This window comes from Stenella coeruleoalba, assembly GCF_951394435.1.
Source record: "Stenella coeruleoalba genome assembly, chromosome: 3".
Lineage (NCBI taxonomy): Eukaryota > Metazoa > Chordata > Mammalia > Artiodactyla > Delphinidae > Stenella > Stenella coeruleoalba.
Window position 1 is genome coordinate 161,450,779 of NC_137148.1, and position 23,712 is coordinate 161,474,490.

General features: G+C 58.5%; 3 protein-coding genes across 5 annotated transcripts in view; 2 read left to right on the top strand and 1 right to left on the bottom strand.

The window, feature by feature from the left end:
- SIN3B (SIN3 transcription regulator family member B) overlaps positions 1-1,922 on the top strand; it is a 37,447-nt gene extending 35,525 nt beyond the window's left edge. For both annotated transcript variants that reach the window (XM_079916106.1, XM_079916107.1), the window contains one exon: positions 10-1,922. In XM_079916106.1, coding sequence (XP_079772232.1) covers positions 10-240 — 231 coding nt within the window. In that variant the 3' untranslated portion in view covers positions 241-1,922. The remainder of the gene's footprint in view (positions 1-9) is intronic.
- A 5,261-nt stretch (positions 1,923-7,183) lies between these two features.
- Positions 7,184-8,819, top strand: F2RL3 (F2R like thrombin or trypsin receptor 3; the record flags this gene model as incomplete). The annotated part of the gene is made up of 2 exons (XM_079917279.1): positions 7,184-7,292; positions 7,588-8,819. The coding sequence occupies 2 exons, from the start codon at positions 7,184-7,186 to the stop codon at positions 8,619-8,621; spliced, it is 1,143 nt and encodes a 380-aa protein (XP_079773405.1). The 3' UTR covers positions 8,622-8,819.
- A 1,381-nt stretch (positions 8,820-10,200) lies between these two features.
- The window catches only part of CPAMD8 (C3 and PZP like alpha-2-macroglobulin domain containing 8), a 99,648-nt gene continuing 86,136 nt past the window's right edge, over positions 10,201-23,712 (bottom strand). For both annotated transcript variants that reach the window (XM_079918452.1, XM_079918451.1), the window contains 13 exons: positions 22,766-22,931; positions 21,005-21,091; positions 20,777-20,913; positions 20,227-20,382; positions 20,052-20,114; positions 19,150-19,331; positions 17,326-17,413; positions 16,454-16,528; positions 15,660-15,765; positions 15,454-15,564; positions 13,985-14,194; positions 13,550-13,667; positions 10,201-11,224 (listed from right to left, as the gene is read on the bottom strand). In XM_079918452.1, coding sequence (XP_079774578.1) covers positions 11,203-11,224; positions 13,550-13,667; positions 13,985-14,194; positions 15,454-15,564; positions 15,660-15,765; positions 16,454-16,528; positions 17,326-17,413; positions 19,150-19,331; positions 20,052-20,114; positions 20,227-20,382; positions 20,777-20,913; positions 21,005-21,091; positions 22,766-22,931 — 1,521 coding nt within the window. In that variant the 3' untranslated portion in view covers positions 10,201-11,202. The remainder of the gene's footprint in view (positions 11,225-13,549; positions 13,668-13,984; positions 14,195-15,453; positions 15,565-15,659; positions 15,766-16,453; positions 16,529-17,325; positions 17,414-19,149; positions 19,332-20,051; positions 20,115-20,226; positions 20,383-20,776; positions 20,914-21,004; positions 21,092-22,765; positions 22,932-23,712) is intronic.

The following is a 23,712-nucleotide window of genomic DNA, read 5'->3' on the forward strand; positions in this document are numbered from 1 at the left end:
CCCCTGCAGGTGCAGCCCCTGGTCCTGCTGCGCCACCACCAGCACTTCGAGGAGTGGCACAGCCGCTGGCTGGAGGACAACGTGCCGGTGGAGGCAGCCAGCCTGGTGCAGGACTGGCTGATGGGCGAGGAGGACGAGGACATGGTGCCCTGCAAGACGCTGTGCGAGACGGCTCACGTGCACGGGCTGCCGGTGACCCGCTACCGAGTGCAGTACAGCCGCCGCCCGGCCTCGCCCTGACGCTCCCACACGGGCACCACGACTCGCACTTAGTGCAGTTGCTTCCTCGGCCTGTGTGCCCATCGGGCGTTTTCATGAACAGTGTGAGGGGAGCAGAGCGTCCCCCAGCCTTGCTGCTATGGGCTGTGAGCTCCAGAGAAGGGCGGGTTGTGTCGGCTCTCGGCCCCACGCTGCCATCCCTCTTGGCTTCCCCGCTTCCTTTGGGCCCGTCCTGTGCCAGACGTAAAGCACTCCCCGCACTTGAACTCTAGGGGCTCAGTCCCCACTGGAAGGGGGAGAAGCAGTGCACCGCTCAAGGCACAAGTGAGTGCGTTCACATGCCTGCTGGGCTACTCCCGTCACACATGCCAAATCCCCAGGCTTGGGCACCACTGGTCCTTTCCTGCGTATGGTGAAAGTGGGTGGAGAGCCGCGCGAGGGCTCACGTTCGAGGGCTCACGTTCAGGAGGGGTCAGCGTTTGAGGGTCCCTGACGTCGGAGGAGTCGGGCCCAGGTGGACTTGCTTGAAAAGCATGTCCTTCCCAGGCTTCTAGAAACATTTCCCAAGCTGGGCAACAGCCTGCATCTGACAGTTCGGGCATCGGCTTGGCCCAGCGGGTGCCTGCCTGGGGTCCTCAGTCACTTCGGAAGCGAGAAGAGCCCTTTCAGCCAGACTGTTGGGATCCTGCTTTGACATCCAGACAGAGTGGGCAGGCGGCACCAGAACTGGCCAGAAGACCCTGCTCTGGAAAAAAAGAGACTCAAACCCCATGTTGATCCGACACCTGGACTCTGGGCACGTGAGGGGAGGGAGCCTGGCCTGCCGCACCCGCTGAGCTCGAGTGGTCCCACCCTGGGAGGGCCCTGGGGTGCGGTTGTGTACCTAAGATGGACATTCTAGAAGTATATATATGCACACATATTTATTCCTTTATGCTCTCTTAGTGGTTGTAAGTTCTACAACGGCCAAGTCCCACGGCCTCTCTGGGGGTGACAGCCCTCTTCGTGGACTTCTGCATACCCACCCCAACGCCTCCATTCCGGCAGCCACCCCCCGGGGCGGGTATGGTGTGAGGGGCAAAAGCTTCTTCTGTGCCAAGAATGCCAAGCAGTTTGGGCTAGGAACCAGCCTTTTGAACTTCCGGCACCACGAGAAGCTCTGGCCGGGCCCCTGACACCATCAGCGAGTGGGCTCCACTGACCCGTGGGCCTGGAAGAACCCCCGTGCAGCTGCCTCTGCCAGCCGCAGCCCTTGCCTTCCTGCAGCTGAGCTGTGCCAAACACCCAAGGTTCCGGGAATTGGAGACGTGTTTCTAGAAGTTTACCTGTGGAACTCGAGGTTTGCAAAGCCTGTGACTCCAGGCCTGGGCGATTCCAAGGCCAGCCTGTCCCACCTGGGTGTCTCCTCATCCGTGTTTTCTCACGTGTAATCCATGCACTTTGTACGCATCCTTGTTTTATAAGAAGGAAACTTACCAGAATTCCTGAACCAGACCCTCCCGGCAGCCGTCCTCCTCGGGAGCCCGCAGCCCCTCCCGTGCCTCTGCGTGGGCCTGGGGTGCGGGCCATACCCCACCAAGCCCCCCATCCTGCATGCTTCTAGCGAGCATCTCTTCTGGTTTTGAAGAATTTCTGTTCTGGGGCTTGTACTTCCTTTGCAGCTGTTTTGAATGTAGTTTTCCTTTTCTATTTATTTGCACATTAAAGCTAAAAATTAAATATTGATCTAAAGCTGTGAGGTTCAGTCAGTCATTTCCTGTGAGCAAATCTGGGGGTGACCTCTCACTGCCAGGGGAGTTGGCCTGACCGCAGGGAGTGTCTGCACAGGCGCGCCTGGGAGTTCTCAAACCCCATGTGGGGACCCCCCCCCACTGTGGCTTCCCTGTGGCTGCGCAACAGGGTCCTGTTTCCCCCGGGGCATGGCCCCGCCTCCAGGGTGTTTTCTAGAATACATAAGTCCCCTACATACAAGCAAGTTCTGTTCCGAGAGCGCGTTCGCCGAGTCCAATTTGTTCCGAAGTTAGCCTAGGTACCCAACTAACACCATCGGCTATATGGTACTGTACTGTAATAGGTTTATAATACTTTTCATACAAATAATACATAAAAAACAATAAAACATTTTGAACCTTACAGTACAGTCCCTTGAAAAGGACAGTAGTACAGTACAACAGCTGGCATACAGGGCTGGCGTCAAGTGAACGGGTGAGAAGGGTTACTGACTGGAGGAGGGAGAGGAGGTGGGAGATGGTAGAGCTGAAGGATCGTCAGCAATAGGAGACGGAGGGCAAGCTGCAATTTCACTCACGCCTGACGCTGATGGAACCCACGTTCGCAACTTGAAGGTTCGTATGTAGGGGACTTGGGTGTGTTCATTCCCAGCTCAGTTTTCGTATTTGCTGGAAATGAGAAGTGTTTCCTTCCAGTGTTGCACATGCAAAACAATTTGAAGACTGCAGCGTTTGCTGTGGGCTTTCTGTGCCTGCCCACCCGCTTCTGACACCAGGTCCAGAAGCCCACAGATGGCGGGGGATGCGGGGGTCTCTCCCTCCTCTAGCCCTACAAAACCACCCTCCGTGCTCTCTGGTCCCCCCTCCCAGCTGCCCCCCTGCCCCCTCCTTTCCTCTCACCTCCTGTGTCTTCACCATCATTGGGTCCCCTGAACATCTCCAGGACCCCCTCCTACCAGCCCCACACCTGCCTCCAGGTAAGAGGGAGCCCTCAGCTCTGCTTAGGGTCCTCTTAGCTGCCCCCCACCCCACGAGGCTTTTGCAGCGCAACTGGCCGACCCCCTCCCCTCGCACTCAGTGCGCACTGCCAGGCCTCACCCATTGGGTCCCTGAGCTCAGCTGGCCCTGCTTCTGCCCAGCCCACCCTGCCCACCTGGCAAGTCCTCTCCCAAGAGTTGTCCCCAACCTTCCCAAGGGGCCACAGCTGCCTCCCAGGGACCCCCCCCCCACACGCCCCTGGCAGTGCGCAACTCCCCAGAGGGTCAGAGCTCCTGGGGAGTTTGTGACCGAGGCTTGGTGCGGCCCTAGATTTCTCCTGCCGCAAGCTCACATCCGGCCGTGGCCAGGGCCCGCTCTGTGCTCCTAGACTGGCTTTTGTTGGAAGCCCTGGGAGGGCAGGCCTGGGAGGCAGATGGTGGCTGCAGCAGCTCCCAGGAAGGACACCCGGTCCCAGGAGAGCAGACAAGAGGCGTCCCCAGGGACCTCTGTGGCGGGCAGAACTCTTCTTGGCCCCAGGATTCCAGCCCTAGTGGACACCTTCCAGAAGAGTGCCTCCCCTCGAGTGGGCAGTGCCTGTGACTGGGATGAGGTTCCTGGACAAGAGACAGGAGGGAGGGTCTCCGCTGGCCTGAAAGACAGAAGCCCCACGTGGCAGAGGGGGCCCAGCAAATGCAGATGAGGACCTGGGCCCTGTGCCTACATAAAGCAGCCCTCATCCTAACGGCCCTGCAGCTCCCCTTCCGGCCTCCTTCAAGTGGTGCGGAGCTGCAGGACCAGGTGGGCTGCCCTCCCCTCCCTAGCACGGTGGTGGGGGGGGTTGCCTGTGGTGCTTGGGGCAGCAGTGGAGTTGGGGGGCTCAGGTAGAACATTTACTCTGTTCCTAATGAGGTGTTTGCCTTGCTGGGTCTTTGCAAAATAGAACTAGCGCAATGCACCTGATGTCCTGGCTGAGAATGAAGCTGATTGTTCTAAAAAGCAAGTTGACCTAAAATCAGTCTCAGCAGGTCCGTGGCGGGCGTGGGGGTGGGGTGGGGGGGTAGAACTGGTAGCGGTGGGACTGGTGGGGATGCAACGTGCCCAGAAAGAGCCTGCAGGGATGGGGGGTGATGAGCATGCCATACCTCCAGCCCTGCCGGAGGCTCTCCAGAACCTTCTCCATGCAGCCCTGTGTGCGGGAGCTCCAGCCCACAGGACAGGTGAGCAGACTCAGATTTGGAGTTCCGGGGATGAAGCATAGGGCCTCTGTGGTTGGGAGGGCTGGACCTCAAACCTTGGTGCCCGGCAAGTCGGGGGTCACAGCACCCACCTCTCATTCTGGTCCGAGGGTTAATGTTCCTGGCCGCAGGCCGAGGCCCAGCCCGGGAATGAGGGGAGATCCGGGCACATTTGCAGGTGCCCATCTGGCTTCAAAGTACAACATAAAGAAAACACAATTTCCACAAAGATGGCCATCCCGAGAAGCATTGCCTCGGAAGGACTTGAGGGGCTGAGTCATCAGTGACCTCCATCTTCTAGTGGAGACGGTGAGGCAGGAAGGGGCAGCCAGGGAGGACAGGCTTGGGGGAGGGGGCTTGGAGGGTCCAGATGAGGCTGGAGGATGAGGAGTCCCAGGACTAGCCACTGGCTTAGGTCTGTTTGCCGTTTTTTTCACTTATTTATTTATTTATTTGTTTTATTTATTTTTTTGCAGTACGCGGGCCTCTCACTGTTGTGGCCTCTCCCGTTGCGGAGCACAGGCTCAGCGGCCATGGCCATGCCATGCATGTGGGATCTTCCCGGGGCACGAACCCGTGTCCCCTGCATCGGCAGCTGCGCCACCAGGGAAGCCCTTTCACTTATTTAAATTGTGGTAAAATACACGTAACACAATTTACCACGCGACCATTTTAAGTGTACAGTTCAGTGACATAACGTACACCCACGTTGGGAATTCCCTGGTGGTCCAGTGGTTAGGACTCGGCGCTTTCACTGCCGACAGCGTGGGTTCGATCCCTGGTTGGGGAACTAGGATCGCGCAAGCCTTGCAGCGCAGCCATGAGTAAATGAGTAAATAAATAAAGTACATCCACGTGGTTGTATAACCATGCCCACCATGCATCTCCAGACTCTGTTCCTCTTCCCAAACCGAAACTCTATCTTCAACTAAACACTAACTCCCCACCCCTAGCCCCTGGCAACCACCCTTCTGCTTCTTTCAGTCTCTGTGCATGTGGCCACTCTAGGGACTTCATATAAGTGGAATCATACGGTCTTTGTCCTTTGGTGACTGCCTTATTTCACTCAGCACAGTGTCTTCAAGGTTCATCCATGTTGTAGCCTGTGTCAGAATTTCCTTCCTTTTAAAGCTACTATTATGCCTTTTTTGAAACATGAGTTTTAACGGAAAGTGACGCACGGCACAGAAAATTCCAATAGCACAAAAAAAGCTCACAGAGAAGAGTAGGTGCCCATGTCCCTCCCGCTGAAGGCAGCTGCCCCCAGTGTCCCCCAGGAGGTATTCACGTGGCTTGTCATCCGATTGGAAACAGCGGCCCGGCACCTCCACGGCTGTTTCCGTGGCGGCAGGGGTGGGGAGGGTTGTTTATGGCCCCCCCCCCGCCCCGCTGCCGGAAATTTCCCCGTACAGACGTCTTCCTGAGCGTTTCCCTGTACAGACCCACCATAAATTCCTAGACACGGAATTCCTGAGTCAAACCACCCGCCTCACGCTCCAGTCTGCCCTATCCCTGGCAGGGAAGAGCTGCCGGGCCCAGCTTCCCGTGAGCAGAGTCCCTGCTCTCTCCTGGAGGGCGGCAAGGGGTCCCCATCCCCGTTTTCCTGTGCGCTGAGGGCATATCATCATCATCACTGGTCACGTGTGCTGTGAGGCGTAGGTGTGGGATGAATTTGTCATTGGTGCTGGTGGAAACTGCTCAGAAATGAGGGAGAGGTTCCTGGCTGAGACCCCTGCCTTGACTGGAGCTCTCCAGGTCTCGATCCCTGCCGACCAACCCTGGGGCTGGGGGGGCAGGGACCTCAGCATCTCGGCCTCTGGCTACACTGACTCTGTGCAGGACTGCTCGGTCATTTCCTGGCTGGTTCCCGTGTCCCCGAGTGTGTGGCTAGATTAGGGTTCGCCATACCAGGACACGGCTGCATCTGACCCCCTCTCCCACCCCTAGTTCATTTCTTCTTCCCTGACCCCCACTGCCCCCTTGGGGTCCATCTGCTCCCAGACATTGCCCCCACCACTGTGACCCAGCCCTGACCTCACAGAGACCGAGCACCCCCAGTGCAGGGCTCCCCCAGGGTAGGACGGTGTAGCTGCTCTGAGGTCTGGAGGGGGGATCGTATTCAGGACGGAGGAGTACCCTCCCCTCTGGGTGGGACGTGGAGAGGTCTGAGGGGTGAGGACCCCAACGGAAGGTGGTTCAGGGGGCTCTCTGGGCTGGCTGGGCCACTCCCTCTGGCTCATGCACGGCTGTGGCCCCTGGTCACACCTGGGACCCCAGGCTGAGCGTGGGGTCAGGACCAGAGCAGAAGCGGCTTTGAGAACTGGAAATGGGCACCCCCCCAGAGGGGGCTGCAGCCACGCTCCCCTAAGACCCCCAGGACAGCGCAGGCTCAGCATCGGGGGTTCTGGCTGAGAACCAAGACCTCCTCAGCAGGCTCACAAGGCCTGCCCCTCTCTGCGCCTGCCGGGGGACCTGTGCTGGGGCGTGCGTGAGGCTGCATACGGCAGGGTAACCTCCAGAGAGGGCCAGGGGCATCTGGGGGGGTCCGCTCACCTGCTCTGGCCTCTGATTTGGGGTCCTGCCTGCCAGAGCCGGGGGTGGGGTTTGGGAGAAGGGGGCTTCAGGAAGGGCCAAGCGTTCCTGATGGAGGGAGGGCAGCATGGCACGGAGGGCTGGGCTGTCACGAGGATGGGGCCGAGATGTGATCGGCCAGCAAGAAGGGGCCACTTGGCCTACAGAGGCTTCCTAGGCTGGATGGGGGCTACAGCCTGGCGCCTCCTCTCCCATCTTACTGGCGCAGCACCTAGACCCCAAGTAACTCCAGCTGCCAGGCCTCCTCAGGCCAGGCTTTGGGCCTCCCACGGGCTCATGGGGGCAGGGACCGGTTTATCTCACCAGACCTTGTCCCCTCCTCCGCCGGCACTCAGGAAGCTGGGGTCGGGGGTAGGGGGGTCCGGCCAGGCAGGAAGCCTGAGGTCAGCCGGCCACAGCCCAGAGTAGCCGGCACCCAGCACCGGCAACATGTGGGCTCTCCTGATGCTGTGGCCCCTAGCACTGGGGTTCAGCCTGGATGACACTCAGACCCCCATTATCTACGACGATGATGGGGGCAGCACGGAGAGAGGTGATGGTGAGTGACCTCGGGCCCTGCCTTGGGACTGGGGGGGTGCCCAGAGCCGGTGAAGGGGAGACAGGGAACGGGGGTGGGGCTTCTCCAGCCCAGCCCTGAGTCCACAGGGCTGGGGGTTTCCATGTCCAGCTCTGTCCCACCAGCCCAGGGGCTCCTGAGAGCTGGGGGCTAGATCTACAGTTCCTCAGGGGCCTCGCCATCCAGCTGGGGAACAGGTGAGGGGCTAGGGGTGGGGGGGTGACTCCTGGCCTCTCAGCGCTTCTATCCCCTTTCCCTCCGGGCCTCTCTCCCCCAGATAGCACGCCGGGGCCCCACCCGCGCAGCTTCCCTGGCCAGCCCTGTGCCAATGACAGCAACACTCTGGAGGTCCCGGGCAGCTCTCGGGCACTGCTGCTAGGCTGGGTGCCCACGAGACTGGTGCCCGCGCTCTACGGGCTGGCCCTGGCAGTGGGGCTGCCCGCCAATGGCCTGGCGCTGTGGGTGCTGGCCACACGGGTGCCACAACTGCCATCCACGGTGCTGCTGATGAACTTGGCGGCGGCTGACCTGCTGCTGGCCCTGGCGCTGCCGCCACGCATCACCTACCACCTGCGGGGCCAGCGCTGGCCCTTCGGCGAGGCCGCCTGCCGCCTGGACACGGCCGCGCTCTATGGTCACATGTACGGCTCCGTGCTGCTACTGGCCGCCATCAGCCTGGACCGCTACCTGGCCGTGGTGCACCCGCTGCGGGCCCGCACCCTGCGAGGCCAGCGCCTGGCCATCGGGCTCTGTGTCACAGCCTGGCTGGCGGCAGCCGCCCTGGCGCTGCCCCTGGCGCTGCAGCAGCAGACCTTCCGGCTGTCGCGTTCGGACCACGTGCTCTGCCACGACGTGCTGCCCGTCGGTGCCCAGGCCTCCTACTGGCGGCCCGCCTTCATCTGCCTGGCGGTGCTCGGCTGCTTCCTGCCGCTGCTGGCCATGCTGCTGAGTTACGGGGCCACCCTGCGCACGCTGGCGGCCGGCGGCCGGCGTTACAGCCACGCGCTGAGGCTGACCGCGCTGGTGCTGACCTCGGCCGTGGCCCTCTTTGCGCCCAGCAACGTGCTGCTGCTCCTGCACTACTCAAACCCGGACCCTGACGCCTGGGGGGACCTGTACGCCGCCTACCTGCCCAGCCTGGCGCTCAGCACCCTCAACAGCTGTGTAGACCCCTTCATCTACTACTACGTGTCGGCCGAGTTCAGGAGCAAGGTGCAGAAAGTGATGCTTCGCCGGGCGCCCGGTACCGCAACAGCCTCCAGGGAGGGGTGCAGCCCGGCGACCTGCACCCGGTCCTCCTCGTTTGTGTGACAGCCCCTCCACAGGCCGGACAAACAGGAAGGGGGTTGCACTGGGTTGAATAGGGTCCCTTCCCAATTCATGTCCACCGAGAACCTCCAAAAGTGAGCTTATTTGGAAATAAGGTCATTGCAGGTGTAATTAGTTAGGATGAGGTCACACTAGAGTAGGGTGGGCCCAAAATCCCATGTGACTGGTGTCCTTACAAGAAGAGGACACAGAGACACACAGGGAAGCCCATGTGACCACGGAGGCAGAGACGGGGTGATATGGCCACAAGCCAAGGGATGCCACAGACTGCTGGCAGCCACCAGAAGAAGTCAGGAGACCAGCCTGGGACAGATGCTCCCTCAGAGCCCCCAAAAGGAGCCAACCCTGCTCACCTTTATCTCAGACTTCTGGCCTCCAGAACTGTCAAAGAATAAATTTCTGTTGTTTTAAGCCACCTGGTACGTGGTACTTGGCTACGGCAGCCCCAGGAAACTAAGATGAGCATTAAATGCAGGTTCCCAGGCCCAGCCAGCTCGCCTGTGTCCGTGTCCAAGGTGTGGACAAGGCGAAGCTGATGCTGCCTTGGACCTGCAGCAGGTCCCCACCCAGGAGGAGGCTCGGGCCCCCTCCCCGCTTGTGGCCCAGGCGGCTGGGAGCCCCGTTGGCGGTCCTCGTTCCCAGGATGGGCCTTAGTGTTCTGGGGCACCTCCTGAGCACTGGAGACCTCTACTCTGCTCCCCAAAGCCTGGTGCAACCCATCACTGGGAGCCACAGGGCTCAGCCTCCTACTGTCACCCTGGCTGCAAGACGTCACCTCCTCCTGCTTTCCCTTGGTCTGATCCCTCTTCTCAGGTAACTCCCCCATGGACTGGGCGGGTGGAGCAATGCGAGGATTCACAGTGTACACCCAGGGTGTACACCCAGGGTCAGGGGGCTGCAGCGTTGCAGAACCCACCCCCAGCCAGCTGAAGGCTGCTCTGAATCAAGTCGGGGGCACCACGTGGGGAAGGGCAGCCGTAGCCCCAGACACACATACACACACACCCTGCCGCTCCCCACCCCAGAAGGCAACACAGTGTCCGGAGCCACCGAGGCATCCGCTGTGGGAGTACACAAGCCCGCTCCAGAGGCAGAGGGGAATGGGTGCCATTCCCGGGCTCCCCATCAAGTTCATATGTCTCTGGTCTGGGGAAGAGTGAGCCGGAAGCCCCAGGACGGACACACACACACACACACAAGCCCGCGCGCACACGCTCTCCCACGTAAAAGTGAACCTGGGGCTGTGTGAATAAAGTCAACGAAGAATATCATGTCAATAGCCTGGTGTGATGATGTGCTAGAGTCTTCCAAGATGTTACCACTGGGGGAGGCTGGGTAAAGGGTAGCCAGGACCTCTCTGTATTGGTCTGATTTCTCACAAGTGCATGGGAATCTACGATTACCCTGGGATGCAAGTGTTCCAAAGCCTCACCCTGCCCTGAAAGGCTGGGCTGTAGATGAAGGAATGGAGGTGAGGGGCCGGAAGGGAGCTGGGCTCCAGCGCTTAGAGCTGCCTCTCAGCCTCCCCTGCCCGCAGGAGGCCCAAGTCTGTCAGGGACTCTATGGAAATGAGCTTTTATTACACCAGCAGCCTCTATGGCAAGTGGCAACAGGGCCTCGGCAAGGGTGCAGTAACCTTGCAGGATGGCAGGGGTCAGGAGCGTGGAAAGTGGCCGGTGCTGCACGACGGGGACCCACAGGCTGGGCAGCCCCCTCAGGGTCTCCGTGCTGTCCAGAGATGAGCAGTGTTGGCTGAAATAAATTACCACCGTGGAGGCGGAAGACAGGAGAATGCAGGAGGGGGCATGGAGAGCCGGGAGGCAGGTCTGAGCACACGGCTTCGGTAGGTCCAGAGCTGGGACACCCTCCGTGGCTGCTAGGAGCGGCACAATCTTCCAGGCGGGGCATTGGAAGATCAGGGGTTCACAGGTCGAGGTCAGGAAGTGGGCAGATGAAGGGGCATCTGTCTGGAGCCCAGGACTTTCTCTGCAGAGAAAGTGGTGGTGCTGTCGAGGCTAAACATTCAGGGACCCCTGGGTTGAGGCAGGGGTGCAGGGACTGTGACAGTTCTGGGATAATTTGGGGTTTGGGTCCGGGGGTTCAGCAGCCCAGGCAGTCATTATGCAGAAAAGCAGCCTGGTTCGTTTCTAAGTTGCTGACGCTACGTCCTTGATTTGGCCAGAGTCGTGCCCCCTCAGAAACAGGTCTTTGGCTACGAGTCCTTCCCAGAAATGTCCCTCGTCCAGGGAGCAGAACGTCAGGCTGTGGGAGCTGCTCTGGCCACCCAGCCCAAGGCTGTAGGGTGGGGTGACTTGTGCTCCAGCTGCAGCTGGCGGGGAGGGGGGCACCTCCAGCCACCTTGCTGACCATCCTTCTTGTTGAGGTGGGGACTGGGCCCCCAGGAGGCCCACCATCATCTCTGATGGTCTGTTTATCGGGTTCGTTTGGAAGCAGGGGTCACCCGGGCAGGGTCCAGCAGCCCCCAGACAGTCAAGTCTCCTGTCAGCGACCCTCTTCCGGTGGGGCGAAATCACGGCCACATCACGTCTTCCTGCTCGGAGCTTTAGGAAGAGAAGCCACTCTGACTGATGGGGAGAGAAGCCGAAAAATGCCTGTGGGCTGCCAGGCCTGGCGGGGGCGGGACTGCGGACCACTCCCTAAACCCGCCTCCAAGTGGCTCGGCCTGGCTGCCTCCGTCCACTGGGACATGAGCGCCCCACCTGGAGCCGGGGTTGGGGGGACACGGTCCAGCAGGGCCCCTCAGGACCCCGCCCATCCCCACCAGGCCACAGTGATGGGATGGGGCCTTCACTTCTGGTAAGAATGAGCGCAGCATGCAAGGGACCACTGACCAAATAGAAGACTTATCTGTGGAACTCAATCAGCTATGAAAAGGGAGGAACTACTGACACAACACCATGGATGGACAGCAAGGGAACTCTGTTGAGTGAGAAAAAGCCAATCTCAAAAGGTTACATACCCCACAATTCTGTTTACAAAGCATCCCTGAAATGGCAAAAGTATAGAGCAGGAGAACAAATGAATGGTTGAAGGGGGGGGCCGGAAATCAAGGTGGGTGTGGCTATAAACCTGCAGCTAAAGGGATCCTTGAGGTGATGGGCTGTCCTGTATCTTGACTGTGGTCATGATTACACAAATCTACACGTGGGGGGAAACTGTAGACTCAATTGCAAATGAGTGCATGGAAAAGTGGTGAAATAGGAGTAAGACGGGTAGATTGCACTGATGTCAATTTCCTGGTGTTACACTGTAACTTGAGTTCTGGGAGATGTTACCACTGGGGGGAACTGGATGAAGGGCACCTAAGATCTCTCTGTTATTTCTTCCAACTGCGTGTGAACCTATGGTACCTCAAATTTAGAAGTTTAATAAAAATCTTCCCCTGCAAAAGGAATATAAAAGCAGACCTCTCTCAGAAGACACTGGACAGGGTGGGCAACACTTGGGCGACTTTAAAGTTATACATATGATAATTATTAGCATGAGAGATGGGAGGGGACAACACATGGACAGAAATGCCTTCAGAGTTGCTACCTTTTGCTGAAGGTGGTTACAATACTCCCACCAAGTAGACTGTGAAAAATTTAAAGATGAATAGTCTTATCCCCAGAGTTACCGCTAAAAAAATAATGCTAAAACAACAATAACTGAATCAAAATGCAATTCTAAAAGATATTCAAAAGAGGGCATGGAAGGAGAAACACAGGGGGGCAAAACAAAATTAGTGCAACAGTAACCCTAAACCCAGCCCTATCGATAATTATATTATATGCATGTGAACTAAACCCAGTGCCTGGTGCAAGATGACGTACCCCTAAATCTCTGGGACTTTGGTTGGTGCTGGGAATAACTTTCCTACTGGGTTTGCTGAGTGGGGATGCAAACCAGCCTTTGCCACCAGCATGGGGTGGAGAGACCCTTGCCACCCAGGAAGGCAGGGCTCTGAGGCCCGCCAGTGCAGCCAGCCTCCAGGACCTGGCACTTACCTGAGCTGACAGATCAACCTGTTGTTTAAACCTCTTGAGTTGAGTTTGTTCAACCCAAAAGATTTGCCTCGTCCAGGAAGTCTGCCCAGCAGCTCCTTCCCAGCCTCACCCCACAGGGCTCTCTGGTCTCCTGACCATTTCCTCCATCCTTCCTTCAGGGGAGACAAAGATTCTCTACCTAACCAAACTCCATCCGGGCTCCTCTGAGCTCTTTTTCACTTCAGTCTCAAATTCTAGGCTTCCATGTTCATCTCAGCACTGCCCAACTGTAGCAAGAATCTGCTAATATGTCAGGTTAGCCAGAAACCACCCCCCTCCACCGTACTGATCACCCTTGATATCTGATTGGGTTCCTCGTCCTCCACCATCCACCCCCCGCCCCCTGTAATTTCTCATCACCCTGGCCTACCTTTCAGCAACAATCAGGTGCAGTCGGTTTAGCTAGAATATCCCCCCTTCACCCCTGATGTTTCCTCCTAGTAACTTTCCATCCACTGACTGCCACCCCCCACTCCTTGGCTATAAATTCCCACTTTTTCTTCTTTTATTATTAGGAGTTAGTTACAATCTCTATCCCCACTGCAAGACTCCATAGTGCTCCCCCTTGAAAAATATATTCCTTGCGTCATGAATAATTTCTTCTTTAACAGGGGTCCCAGGCCCAGGGGGTCTCAGGGACAGGTCTGTCCTGGAGTCCAGTCCTTGGGAGGGTTCACTAAGCTCACGCTACACATACAGGCTGCTCTTCTATGTGTGCCTGGGTGGATGGGGGTCAAGGGAGAACAGATCCCACACCTCATCCCCTGAAACCCTACAGCAGGCTGACCCCTCCATCAGTCACTCCCACTCCCTGCCAGGTTCCAGGGCCAGCGGAGGGAGGTTGGGGGCGGGCCCAGCTCTCACCTGTCCTCTGCTTCCCCATCCAAGTCCACCACCTCATGGCCGGCTGCCACGTGCCCCACGTCCAGGGGACCCAGGTCATAGTCGTAGCTGTACAAAGCAGAGGCTGGTGTCGGCTGCTCTGGAAGGAAGGAGGACTGAGTCGGTAGGCAAGGCACTGGAGGGAGAGGATCTGGATGACCAACAGCCCAGGGGGCCTGAGGGGAGGAGATCTGTGGCCCAGAGCAACAGATAGGAGGTGAGGTCACAAGGTGGGGAAGCGGACACAGAAATCAGAGACGAGGAGATGCAGGAAAGCACAAAGTTGGGGTGGGGCTGGGGAGAGACTGACCAAGACTGAGGAGATGCAAAGGGACCCAGATGCAAAGAGAAGAAGATGGAGCGATACATTCTGGGACAAGGTGGGGTCCCCGAGGCGGGGCGTGGGTGGATCCTCACCAAGGGCACAGCGGCCAGGGGGCGCGGGCTCCAATCTCACACGTTCGCGGCAGGCAGCCTCCTGGAGGTGGCAGGTGCTGGCATAGACGACGCCGTCGGAGCCACATACCGGGTCCCTGCTGGTGGTGCAGTCGCGCGCGCAGCCGCAGCGCGTGATCTTCGTCCCCTCCTCCGGGATGGCAGCGGGACCTGCCTCGCCAGGGGACCAGCCTGGCGGGCGAGGCGAAATGGGCAGGCCCCGGGAACTCCACCCCCCAACTTGATCCCTGCCTCCACCTGGGCCTGGGGCTGGGGAGAAGTCCCTGGGGTCCGGACCACACTCCACAGCGTGGAGACAGTTCCTAGGAAGCCCTGACCTGGTAGAATTTCACGCAAGTATTTGCCTAGTGTTTACCAAAATAAAATTTAAAAAGAAAACTTTTATGTTCATTGCAGCTCTACTTACAATAGCCAGGACATGGAAGCAACCTAAGTGCCCATCGACAGATGAATGAATAAAGAAGATGTGGCACATATATACAATGGAATATTACTCAGCCATAAAAAGAAACGAAATTGAGTTATCTGTAGTGAGGTGGATGGATCTGGAGTCTGTCATACAGAGTGACGTAAGTCAGAAAGAGAAGAACAAATACCATATGCTAACACATATATATGGAATCTAAAAAAAAAAAATGATTCTGAAGAACCTAGGGGCAGGACAGGAATAAAGACACAGACCTACTAGAGAATGGACTTGAGGATATGCGAAGGGGGAAGGGTAAGCTGGGACGAAGTGAGAGAGTGGCATGGACATATATACACTACCAAACGTAAAACGGATTACTAGTGGGAAGCAGCCACATAGCACGGGGAGATCAGCTCAGTGCTTTGTGACCACCTAGAGGGGTGGGATAGGGAGGGTGGGAGGGAGATGCAAGAGGGAGGAGACATGGGGATATATGTATACGTACAGCTGATTCATTTTATTATATAGCAGAAACTAACACACCATTGTAAAGCAACTATATTCCAATAAAGATGTTAATAAATAAATAAGAAAAAGAAAACTTTTAAAAGCAATCTAAACTCATTTCAAGAAGTCTGGAAAATAAAGAAAAAGGTCCCGAGGGACCCCCTAGCCCGTCCTGCGTCCTTCTCTGTGGCCGATTGGGGCTCCCGGCCTGGGTCCAGACACCCTTTGGCTTGTGGGGAAGTGGAGGCAAGGGCTCTCCTTTGGGCCGCCCGCTTCTACACCCGCCCCCTCATACCCCCCTAGGCCCCGCCCCTCCTCACTGCCCACCCCCCGCGCCCCGCTAAGCGCCGCCTCCTTCTCACTGCCTGCCCACTCTGCTCAACTCCAAGCCCCTCCGCTCAGGCAGCGCGCCCTTGACCGTGCCGGGTCCTCCTGCCTTTACCACGCCCTCCTCTGCCGCGGGTGGGGTCGGGGTGGCGGGTGGTCGGAAGGGGCAATGGCCCCGCGCACTTACCGGGGCCCTGGGCCAAGGAACGCTCCACCTCGTTGCACGCAGGCCCAGCGCACAGCTCCCGGGCGAGGGGACTGCGCGAGCTGACGTTGTAGAAGCGAGTGGCCTCGAAGGCTGCGGGACCAGGGGAGAAGGGTGACCAAGTGATGGATGACAGAACTTCCTAAGAGGGACTGAGCTAGAGTTGTGGGTGTTGGGCGCGGACCTACCAGGCTCGTAGTAGTCGTACACGGAGATAGGCAGCGCCGACGTCCTGCCCACGACGTGCTGGCGGAGCGCCCGGAACCTCACGCACGTCAAACACTCGCTGGGGATCTGCGGGGGCAGCGGGCAGGCTCAGGCTCGGCCGGGGCCACTAGGGCCAGAGACTGAGCTCCGGCCTCTGTGCTCTGTGACGCCGCAAAATGTGGGCCCAGAACTGGCTGATTTCGGGATGCCCAGGAGGCGTGAAACAGAAACGTGATCCCATTTTAATTTTGTGGGTCCTTCCATCCCACTTGGGAAAAACATCTCAGCTGGTCTTTCATCCCCCACTCCCCCCGTGGCAGGTGCCCTCCCTCCTTGTGTGTGTGTGTGTGTGTGTGTGTGTGTGTGTGTGTGTGGACATTGACAAACTTGTGCAACCACTATCCATCTGCAGAATATTTCCATCACCTCAAAAGGAAACCCTATCCCCATTTGCACTCCCCATTCCCCCAACTCCTGGCAACCACCGATCTGCTTTCTGTCTCTTCACTCCGCATGTTTTTGAGGTTCAAACCATCACTGCTTCATTCCTTTTGATGCCCGAATACTATTCCATACCCCTCCCAACTTTCTGCACCAAAGCAAGCTGGCTAGGGCACAGGGCAGGCAGCCGTGCCAACTCCGCCTGAGTTGCCTCTCCCAGTTTCTTTTTCTTGGTATGAGATCATTGCAGGAACCACACCGGGCCATGGCAGCTGTGCCCTCGCCAATGTGGCTGCCGTGGAGGCCTCCACCCACCACCCCCGGCCAGCAGTACCTCATCAAAGTAGAAGAGTACTCTGCGACCAGCCACCTCGTACCTCTTCAGTGCCACATGCTTGTCGAGGAGCAGCTGGCGGGGAAGCCAGAGGTCAGGGTCTGCCCGGCCCTTCAGACCCCAATGCTCTCTTCCTCCTCGATCTCCAAGGGCCCAAGGTGGGCTGGACCCGTGAAGACCCAAGGCCCCGGAGGCTGAGGAGTTTGCCCACGGTCATCCAGCAAGTCCCCGTGGGCCAGGCCAGGGGGTGGAGGTCAGCACCCAGGAGAGGGCATTCAAGGCTGGTTACCACTGTCCCGAGTGCCTGCTTCCCCTTCCCTGCGTGCAGTCTCCCCTGAGCGAGCCTCAGTTCCGGGCCGGGCCTCCCTGTGGCCCCCTAGGCGCCCACAGAGCCCTGCCACCTGCTCCTGCCTCACCTGCACCATTCAAACTCCCTCCGCCAGGACAGGCCCTACTTTCCTGTCCCTCCCCACACTGCAGACATCCTCAGGTAAGGCTGCTCTGCCCACTTTGTGACCCTCTTCCCCTCCCCCCCCCAAAAAAGGGGGCCGGTCTCTCTTTAAGTTGAGGATGGTGGCAAATCTCTCCCTGGTATCCCAGATCATCCCCAAAGTGCGGGCAGGTTCGTTGAACCCTTCCTCTGCCACATGGATAACAGCACGGGTGGCCCACTGAATGACACCTACTGGGAAAGCTCCCACCCCTCCCCACCTGCCCCTCAGCAGATGGCCAGCCCCCAAACACCAACTTTGCTCAGAAAGACAAAAAAACAAAAACAAAAACCCATTTTATGAAGGGCTGGGAATTTGCAACCTGGGCGGGGCCACCAGCCAGAGACCTGAGCCGAGCCCTGCCCACCAGTGCTACCTCACCTGCTCCAGGCTCTCAATGTCCGCCCGGAACCCTGACAGCAGGGGCACCTCCAGGACCGCCATGTTGGAGGAGCCTGCATGCAGCCACCTTCCGATGAGGGGAGAGAGAGAGAGGCCCTTAAACTCAAGCCCCGCAGTGGAATTCATGGACCCTTCTGTCCCCACAACCCCCGAGCCTGCCTGGCTGGCAGCCCATCTGCACAAACACCCTTGGCTGGGTCGGTGGTCAGCCCATTTCACAGCTAAGACACTGAGACCATAAAGAAAAGGCCTTGCCGAGGGTTCTGGGCCTGACCCAGGTCTATCAACGCTGGGCTGTGTTCTGACCCGAACTCCATGCTGTGCCCCCAGTGTGAGAAGCTGCTCCACGGGGCCGAGGGAGTCCAGGCCACTGGGGGAGACCCGGTCACTCTCCAGTGCCAGCCCTCAGTTTCCTCTTCTGTGACATGGGGGGGGTGGGTAAATATGGCCTCTGGGGCTTGCTATGTGCCAGGCCCTCCCTGTGCTGGGTGCTGGTGACAGGGAGGCTGACACTGAGTGAGGAACCTGCAGACTGTGTCCCAAGGGGACGGGGTGGCCACAGCTCCTGGGGCAGGCGGGGGAGGCTTCCTGCAGGGGTGAGGCCTGAGAGACGCTATATCCGGGTGGCACACAGTGGGGGTTTTTTCTTAACACATCTGAGGGAGGAACAGAGATGCCCCAGCAGGCCTGCCGGGACCAGACAGTTGGGCCAGTCCAGCTGCTTCTCGCTCCCCCGCCTGATTAGATGGTGATCACGGCCGTGCTTAGTGGAACCATCCTGAGTCTCACTGTGGAGCAGGAAACTCAGCTGGAGGTTTGGGAAGCCACTCACCCAGGGCTCCCGGGCTTGGACCACGTTGTGCTTGTTCTTCAGAACTTCCTAAGATGGGGGCCTTGGACATGTGAGGGCTGAGGGTCAAGGTTAAAGAAGGTGTCTGGGCAGCTCTGATGGGCTTCAGGTGCCATAGCTTGCAACCCACCTTTGGGGTCCCCCATCGTTGCCATGGTAATGAGCATCCTTCGTGGGCAGCTGCATGCACCCACCACCGAGGACCCTCTGTGGTCTGGTCCCAGGGTCACACCTGGGGCTGGTGGGTCGCACAGGGGCCACAAACAGCCATCCCACCCAGCCCCACCTGTCACTGGGGTTTGCTGCACCCATTCAGAAGCACTTCCATTTCTTTCATTTCAAAAATCATTTGGAGTGTAAGCTTCTGATTGCAAAGGCATCCATTTCGAAGACATCCATCTTGAATAAAGATACTGGCGGCCGTATGACACAACTACTAGCCAAACAACCAGAAGAGGAATCAGGCTGCCCCCACCCACGAAGGTCCCTCTTTCAGGAAGCCCTGGGTAACCTAGATGATGGACCTCTTGGGTCACCCTGCCTTCCCCTTCCAGCACCCTAATTCCTGCTCTTATATTTTAAATTCGCCAATAAAGAGCGAATCCACAAAAATGTAGGCAAACCCCCCCCTCAGACCCCAATATAGGCAGAACCTCAGGTCCGTGCCTTCTCTCTGTCTCTCTACCTGTGACCTCGCTGTGTGACCCTCGGGAGGGTCATGTGCCCTCCAGGACCTGTGAGTAAGAAATCTTGTTCTTCAAAGGTCCCTGATGGGTGTTGCTGACGTGTGTCTTGCGATCAGACTAAGGACCACGAGGGCTGGTCCAGCCACAACTTTGGTGAAATGTCTGTGGGGCTCCCACAAGTAGTACAGGCCCAGATGAATGCCCGAGGCGTTCCTAGTCGAGAGCGTCACTATATAAAATGCCAGCCAGCGGGGCAGGAGGCCTTACCTGGTGCACACCTCCAGTGTCACCGGGTACTCCTGCTGATGCTGGTCAGCTGCTGGGTCGTCATCGTCAGCCGAGGAGGCAGGCGCAGGGGGCCGCCGCTCGGCCTCGGGCTCCTGGAGGTTGACAAGCAGCTGGAAGGACGGCTTGGCCACTGGGTCTGGCACGTTGTAGGTAACATCGATCTGGGGGGGTGGGAGGACAGAGGCTGAGGGGACAGGGGAGTGGGGAGGGGAGAGGCAAGGGCAGGACAAGGTGGGGGACAGCCAGAACGACGACAACGGTGACATCAACAGCTCTGGGCACTACGGTCATTCCATTTCGCCCTGATGGTGTAGGTACGACCATCACCCCATTTTTCCACATTTCAAGCCCAGGTCTGTCTGCCTCTCAGGCTCCCTCCCCTATCCACTGTGTTGTCTGGGCTCCCACCTCCCAGATGGAGAAGCTGAGAATGCGAGGGTCTCCTGGCAGACTTGCCCTCAGACCGCTGGCCAGAGCCTAGGAGGCCAGCCTGTCTCCACCCAGCGTGTGACTAAATCCTGAGCCTGGTGACTGAGGGGTCGTGGGGAGCGCCAGGCTGGCCATCTCCATTCAGGCCTTGGCAGGGAGAATAACAAGTCCCACCGTGGGGGGTGAAGGGAGGGGTATGCTTAAGGTCAGAGACCACCGGAACGGGGATCAGATGGAGCTTCTGGGGCGACTCCAGCCTCAAGGGGACACATTGCCATCTGCCTTGGGTCCTGCCTTGGGAAGAGTGGATGGCATTTCAGGGGGCTGACAGGCTGCCCCGGGGTGGCTCTCACACACACATCCACCCCACTCAACCTGGCCCAACACTGAGCTCCCTCCCGCCCGCCCCTCCAGGGGCGCCCTGGAAGCGCCCCCTCTCCCTGCAGCCTCACCTGCATCAGGCAGCAGCCTTCGCCCTTGGCGCTCACAAACAGCCCCGTGGGGAGGCTGGGGATCTGGGGAGAGAAGATGCCGTGGTTTCCCCCGCAGACCCACGTGGACAGACAGGCAGCAGGGAGGGGCCGCCGTCGCTGCCCACCCCCCAACCCTGGTCCCGGGAGCACGCACCGCCGCCATCTGTAGAAGCTTCTGGTTGGCCCTGTGCAGCTCGAAGGTCTCCTGGTAGTCCAAGTTGGTGGAGGCCAGGGAGACGGTGAGGTTGATGCCACCCGCGTAAGACAAGATGGCATACTCTGCCAAGGCCTGCAGAGCCACGCAGGTGTCCTGGGGACAGAGCAGGAGGCTGGGGTCAGCCCCAGGAGCAGGTCTGGCCCACGCTGCGGGTGCCACGGACCCTCTCTGGATACCAGCGACCCGTGAGGCTGGAACAGAGCACTGGGTGTCCGGTGTAGATACCCACAGGGCTGGGGGCCCCAGGCAGCTGGGGAGCATCTCCATGGAGGCAGGGGCTGGGTCCCTGTCCCAGAGCCAGGCACATCTGTCCCTCAGCCCCATCCTCCTGCCCTCTCTTGGACATCATGTCCCCAGGGGCTGCGGGTAAGGAGCCGTCCTGAGACTTGAAGCAGCCAGTGGCTTCCTACCTGGCTCTTGAGTCCCAAGCCTAGGCCACAGTAACCCCGCTCAGATCTGAGCCCCTCTTTTGGCCTTCCTGGCTCACCTGAGTGGAGGAGAAGCCCCCAAGGGCATTCCGCTGCTGGGACAGCCACTTCACCACAGGCAGGGCAGTGGCCACATCTCCCAGGAGGGTGTAGGTCAGCAGGGCATAGGCTGTCATTTCCACCTCGGCCGAGACCACTGCAACGGAAGAGGCCAGCTGGGGCCCTTTTGACACTGGGACCCAGGACCCGGTGCCCACAGCAGGCACCGCAGGTGGGGTGGCCAGTACCTGTCTGATAGACCCCGTCACTGAAGCTCAGGAACGCATCCTTGTCCACATCCCGGGAACCCGTCAGGCTCCAGTGGGTCACCCCATCTGTAAGGCCAGAACAGGTCAGGGGCCACAACCCCTGTTGGCACTCAGCCTGGCAACACATGCTGAGTGTCAGCGCATGTGGTCTCAAGAATAGACATCAGGGGGCTGGGCCCCAGGGCAAGAGGGTACCAGGGGAAGATGGCTGGGACAGGAAGGGTCTTGGGGCTACATCTCAGATCTGCAGCGACAGCGACAAACCCAGCCCCTCCTGCACCGTTGGCAGACATCACCAATCCCTGGCTGCTTTTCTGTACCCCGGCAGACATCACTAATCAATGGCCTCCCTCCTGGCTGGAGCCCTGAGGCAGACCCCAGTCTACCCCACTTGGGGACCAGGAAGCCACTCCGTACTTGCAAAGGCTCCAAAGATTCTGAGCTCATGTGTGGTGTAAAAAGCCCTCAAACCACTGAGAAATCAGCACTCCCTGCCTCAGATCTTGAGCAGTTAGTCCTAAATTGACACCGCCATCCAACTGGATGGTTTTAGAATTTTGCTTTTTAAGTTTTTTTTTCTTCTTCTTCTTCTTCTTAAGCAGTGAAAGCAATTCTTCAGGTGACATCTTAAGCAGAGAAGCTGGATGGAACACCAGCGCAGCTCCTGGGAAAGCCCAGGGGCTGGGGGGAAGGAGACTGAGTTTGGGGACCTCTGAGAAGTCACAGCTCAGTGACTGGGGCTCCCCAAACACAATGAGGAGTCATTTCGTAGATGGGAGACTGACACTCCAAGATGGAAAAGGCTTTCCGAAGCTCACCCAGTGATGGGGGGCAGGGTGGGAGCCGGCGGCAGCCCTCCCCTGCCTCCCAGCACCCTGCCCAGGAATGGTTTCCAGGAAGCCTGGGGGATCCTCTACCGGGGATCTCCGAGCACTGTTTTCCCTGGTGGGGGCGGGGTGGCATCCCCTACTTCATAGGGGAAGAAAATGATGCTCAAGCTCAAGCCAGTTCATCAAATGAAGCCACTGGCAGATGCGATAATAAACGAGTAAAAAAAAACAGTGAGGGACTTCCCGGGTGGCCCAGTGGTTAAGAATCCGCCTGCCAATGAAGGGGACACGGGTTCGATGCCTGGTCCGGGAAGATCCCACATGCCGCGGAGCAACTAAGCCCGTGCGCCACAACTACTGAGCCTGCGTTCTAGAGCCCGCGAGCCACAACTACTGAGGCCCGTACGCCTAGAGCCCGTGCTCTGCAACAAGGGAAGCCACCGCAACGAGGAGCCGGCGCCCCGCAACGAAGAGTAGCCCCTGCTCACCGCAACTAGAGAAAGCCCGTGTGCAGTAACGAAGACCCAACGCAGCCAAAAATAAAATAAAATAATTTAAAAAATAAATTTATAAAAAAACAGGGCTTCCCTGGTGGCGCAGTGGTTGAGAGTCCGCCTGCCGATGCAGGGGACACGGGTTCGTGCCCCAGTTCGGGAAGATCCCACATGCCGCGGAGCGGCTGGGCCCGTGAGCCATGGCCGCTGAGCCTGCACGTCCGGAGCCTGTGCTCCGCAACGGGAGAGGCCCCAACAGTGAGAGGCCCGCGTACCACAAAAAAAAAAAAAAAAAAAACAGAGTGAGCAAAGGACGCCTCCTTCGTTCCATGCACGTGTTCATGAGCTGTTTACTGGGGCCCTCAGTGGGCTGGCCCCACACCGTGTCCACTGGGGTGGCAGGCAGGGGCACCTACCCTGGGTGATGGCCAGGCTGCGGAGCTTTCGCAGAGCGGCAGGGGCTGCAGGGCTGCGGAGCAGAGTCAGCGCGTAGGCGGTCAGGGCACTGCTGTAGGGGTCCGTAGCCAGGGGCGCGCTGGACTCCAGGAAGTGCCTGGCTTTGGCAATGGCACCCCTCTCCTCCTGCGGGGTGCAGCGGGGGTGGGAATTGGAGCCCTGGGAGGCTGCTCTGCCTTCACCCCACCCACCACACTCCCAGAGGTTCTCAGGACATGCCTGGGGCAAGCACTGGATGGCTTGCAGCCCCTCACTTTGTATCCTTCTGGTGCCCCACTGCCTGCAGCCTCAGCTTTCAAAGCCCCATTCCCTTTCTTTTATGTTGGTGCCAGGTTTTCCAAGTGAAGTCTGAACACAACAAATCAATCCAGAGACACTCTGGGGGAAGCAGGCAGACCCCTGGCCGCCCCGCCCCATCCCACTCTATCACTAGGCTGGCTTCTAAGACCCCCAGCTCAGGCCCACCTCATCCTCCAGGCCTAGCTTCAATCGTCACCTCCTCCAGGAAGCCCACCAACCCTCATCATGCTCCTGACCCACAGTGTGAGCGGGTGAAGGACAGAAACCAAGTCCATTGTCCAGTGATGGGCTTAGTTCAGAGAAGCTGCCCAATAATATAGGCTAAATGGAAAAAGGAGGGATTCAAAGCATTCGGGAATTTAGCAAATGAGCAATGGTGCTCCTGTGGGCACCGGTGGAGCCATGGAGTTAAGATAACTCTGCTTTGGTGATTGTTAAGATTGCAGAAGGAATGCTCTCCCAAAGCTTTCCATCTTTAGATCAGGATAAAGCATGGGAACCGCCCTTACGGCATGTCGTTAAGACGTACCATCTCCCTCCCGAGGCAGGATAACAGAGCAAATTAACTGGACCCCAAGCCTGAGCCACATAAGCCCAGAGCCTGGGG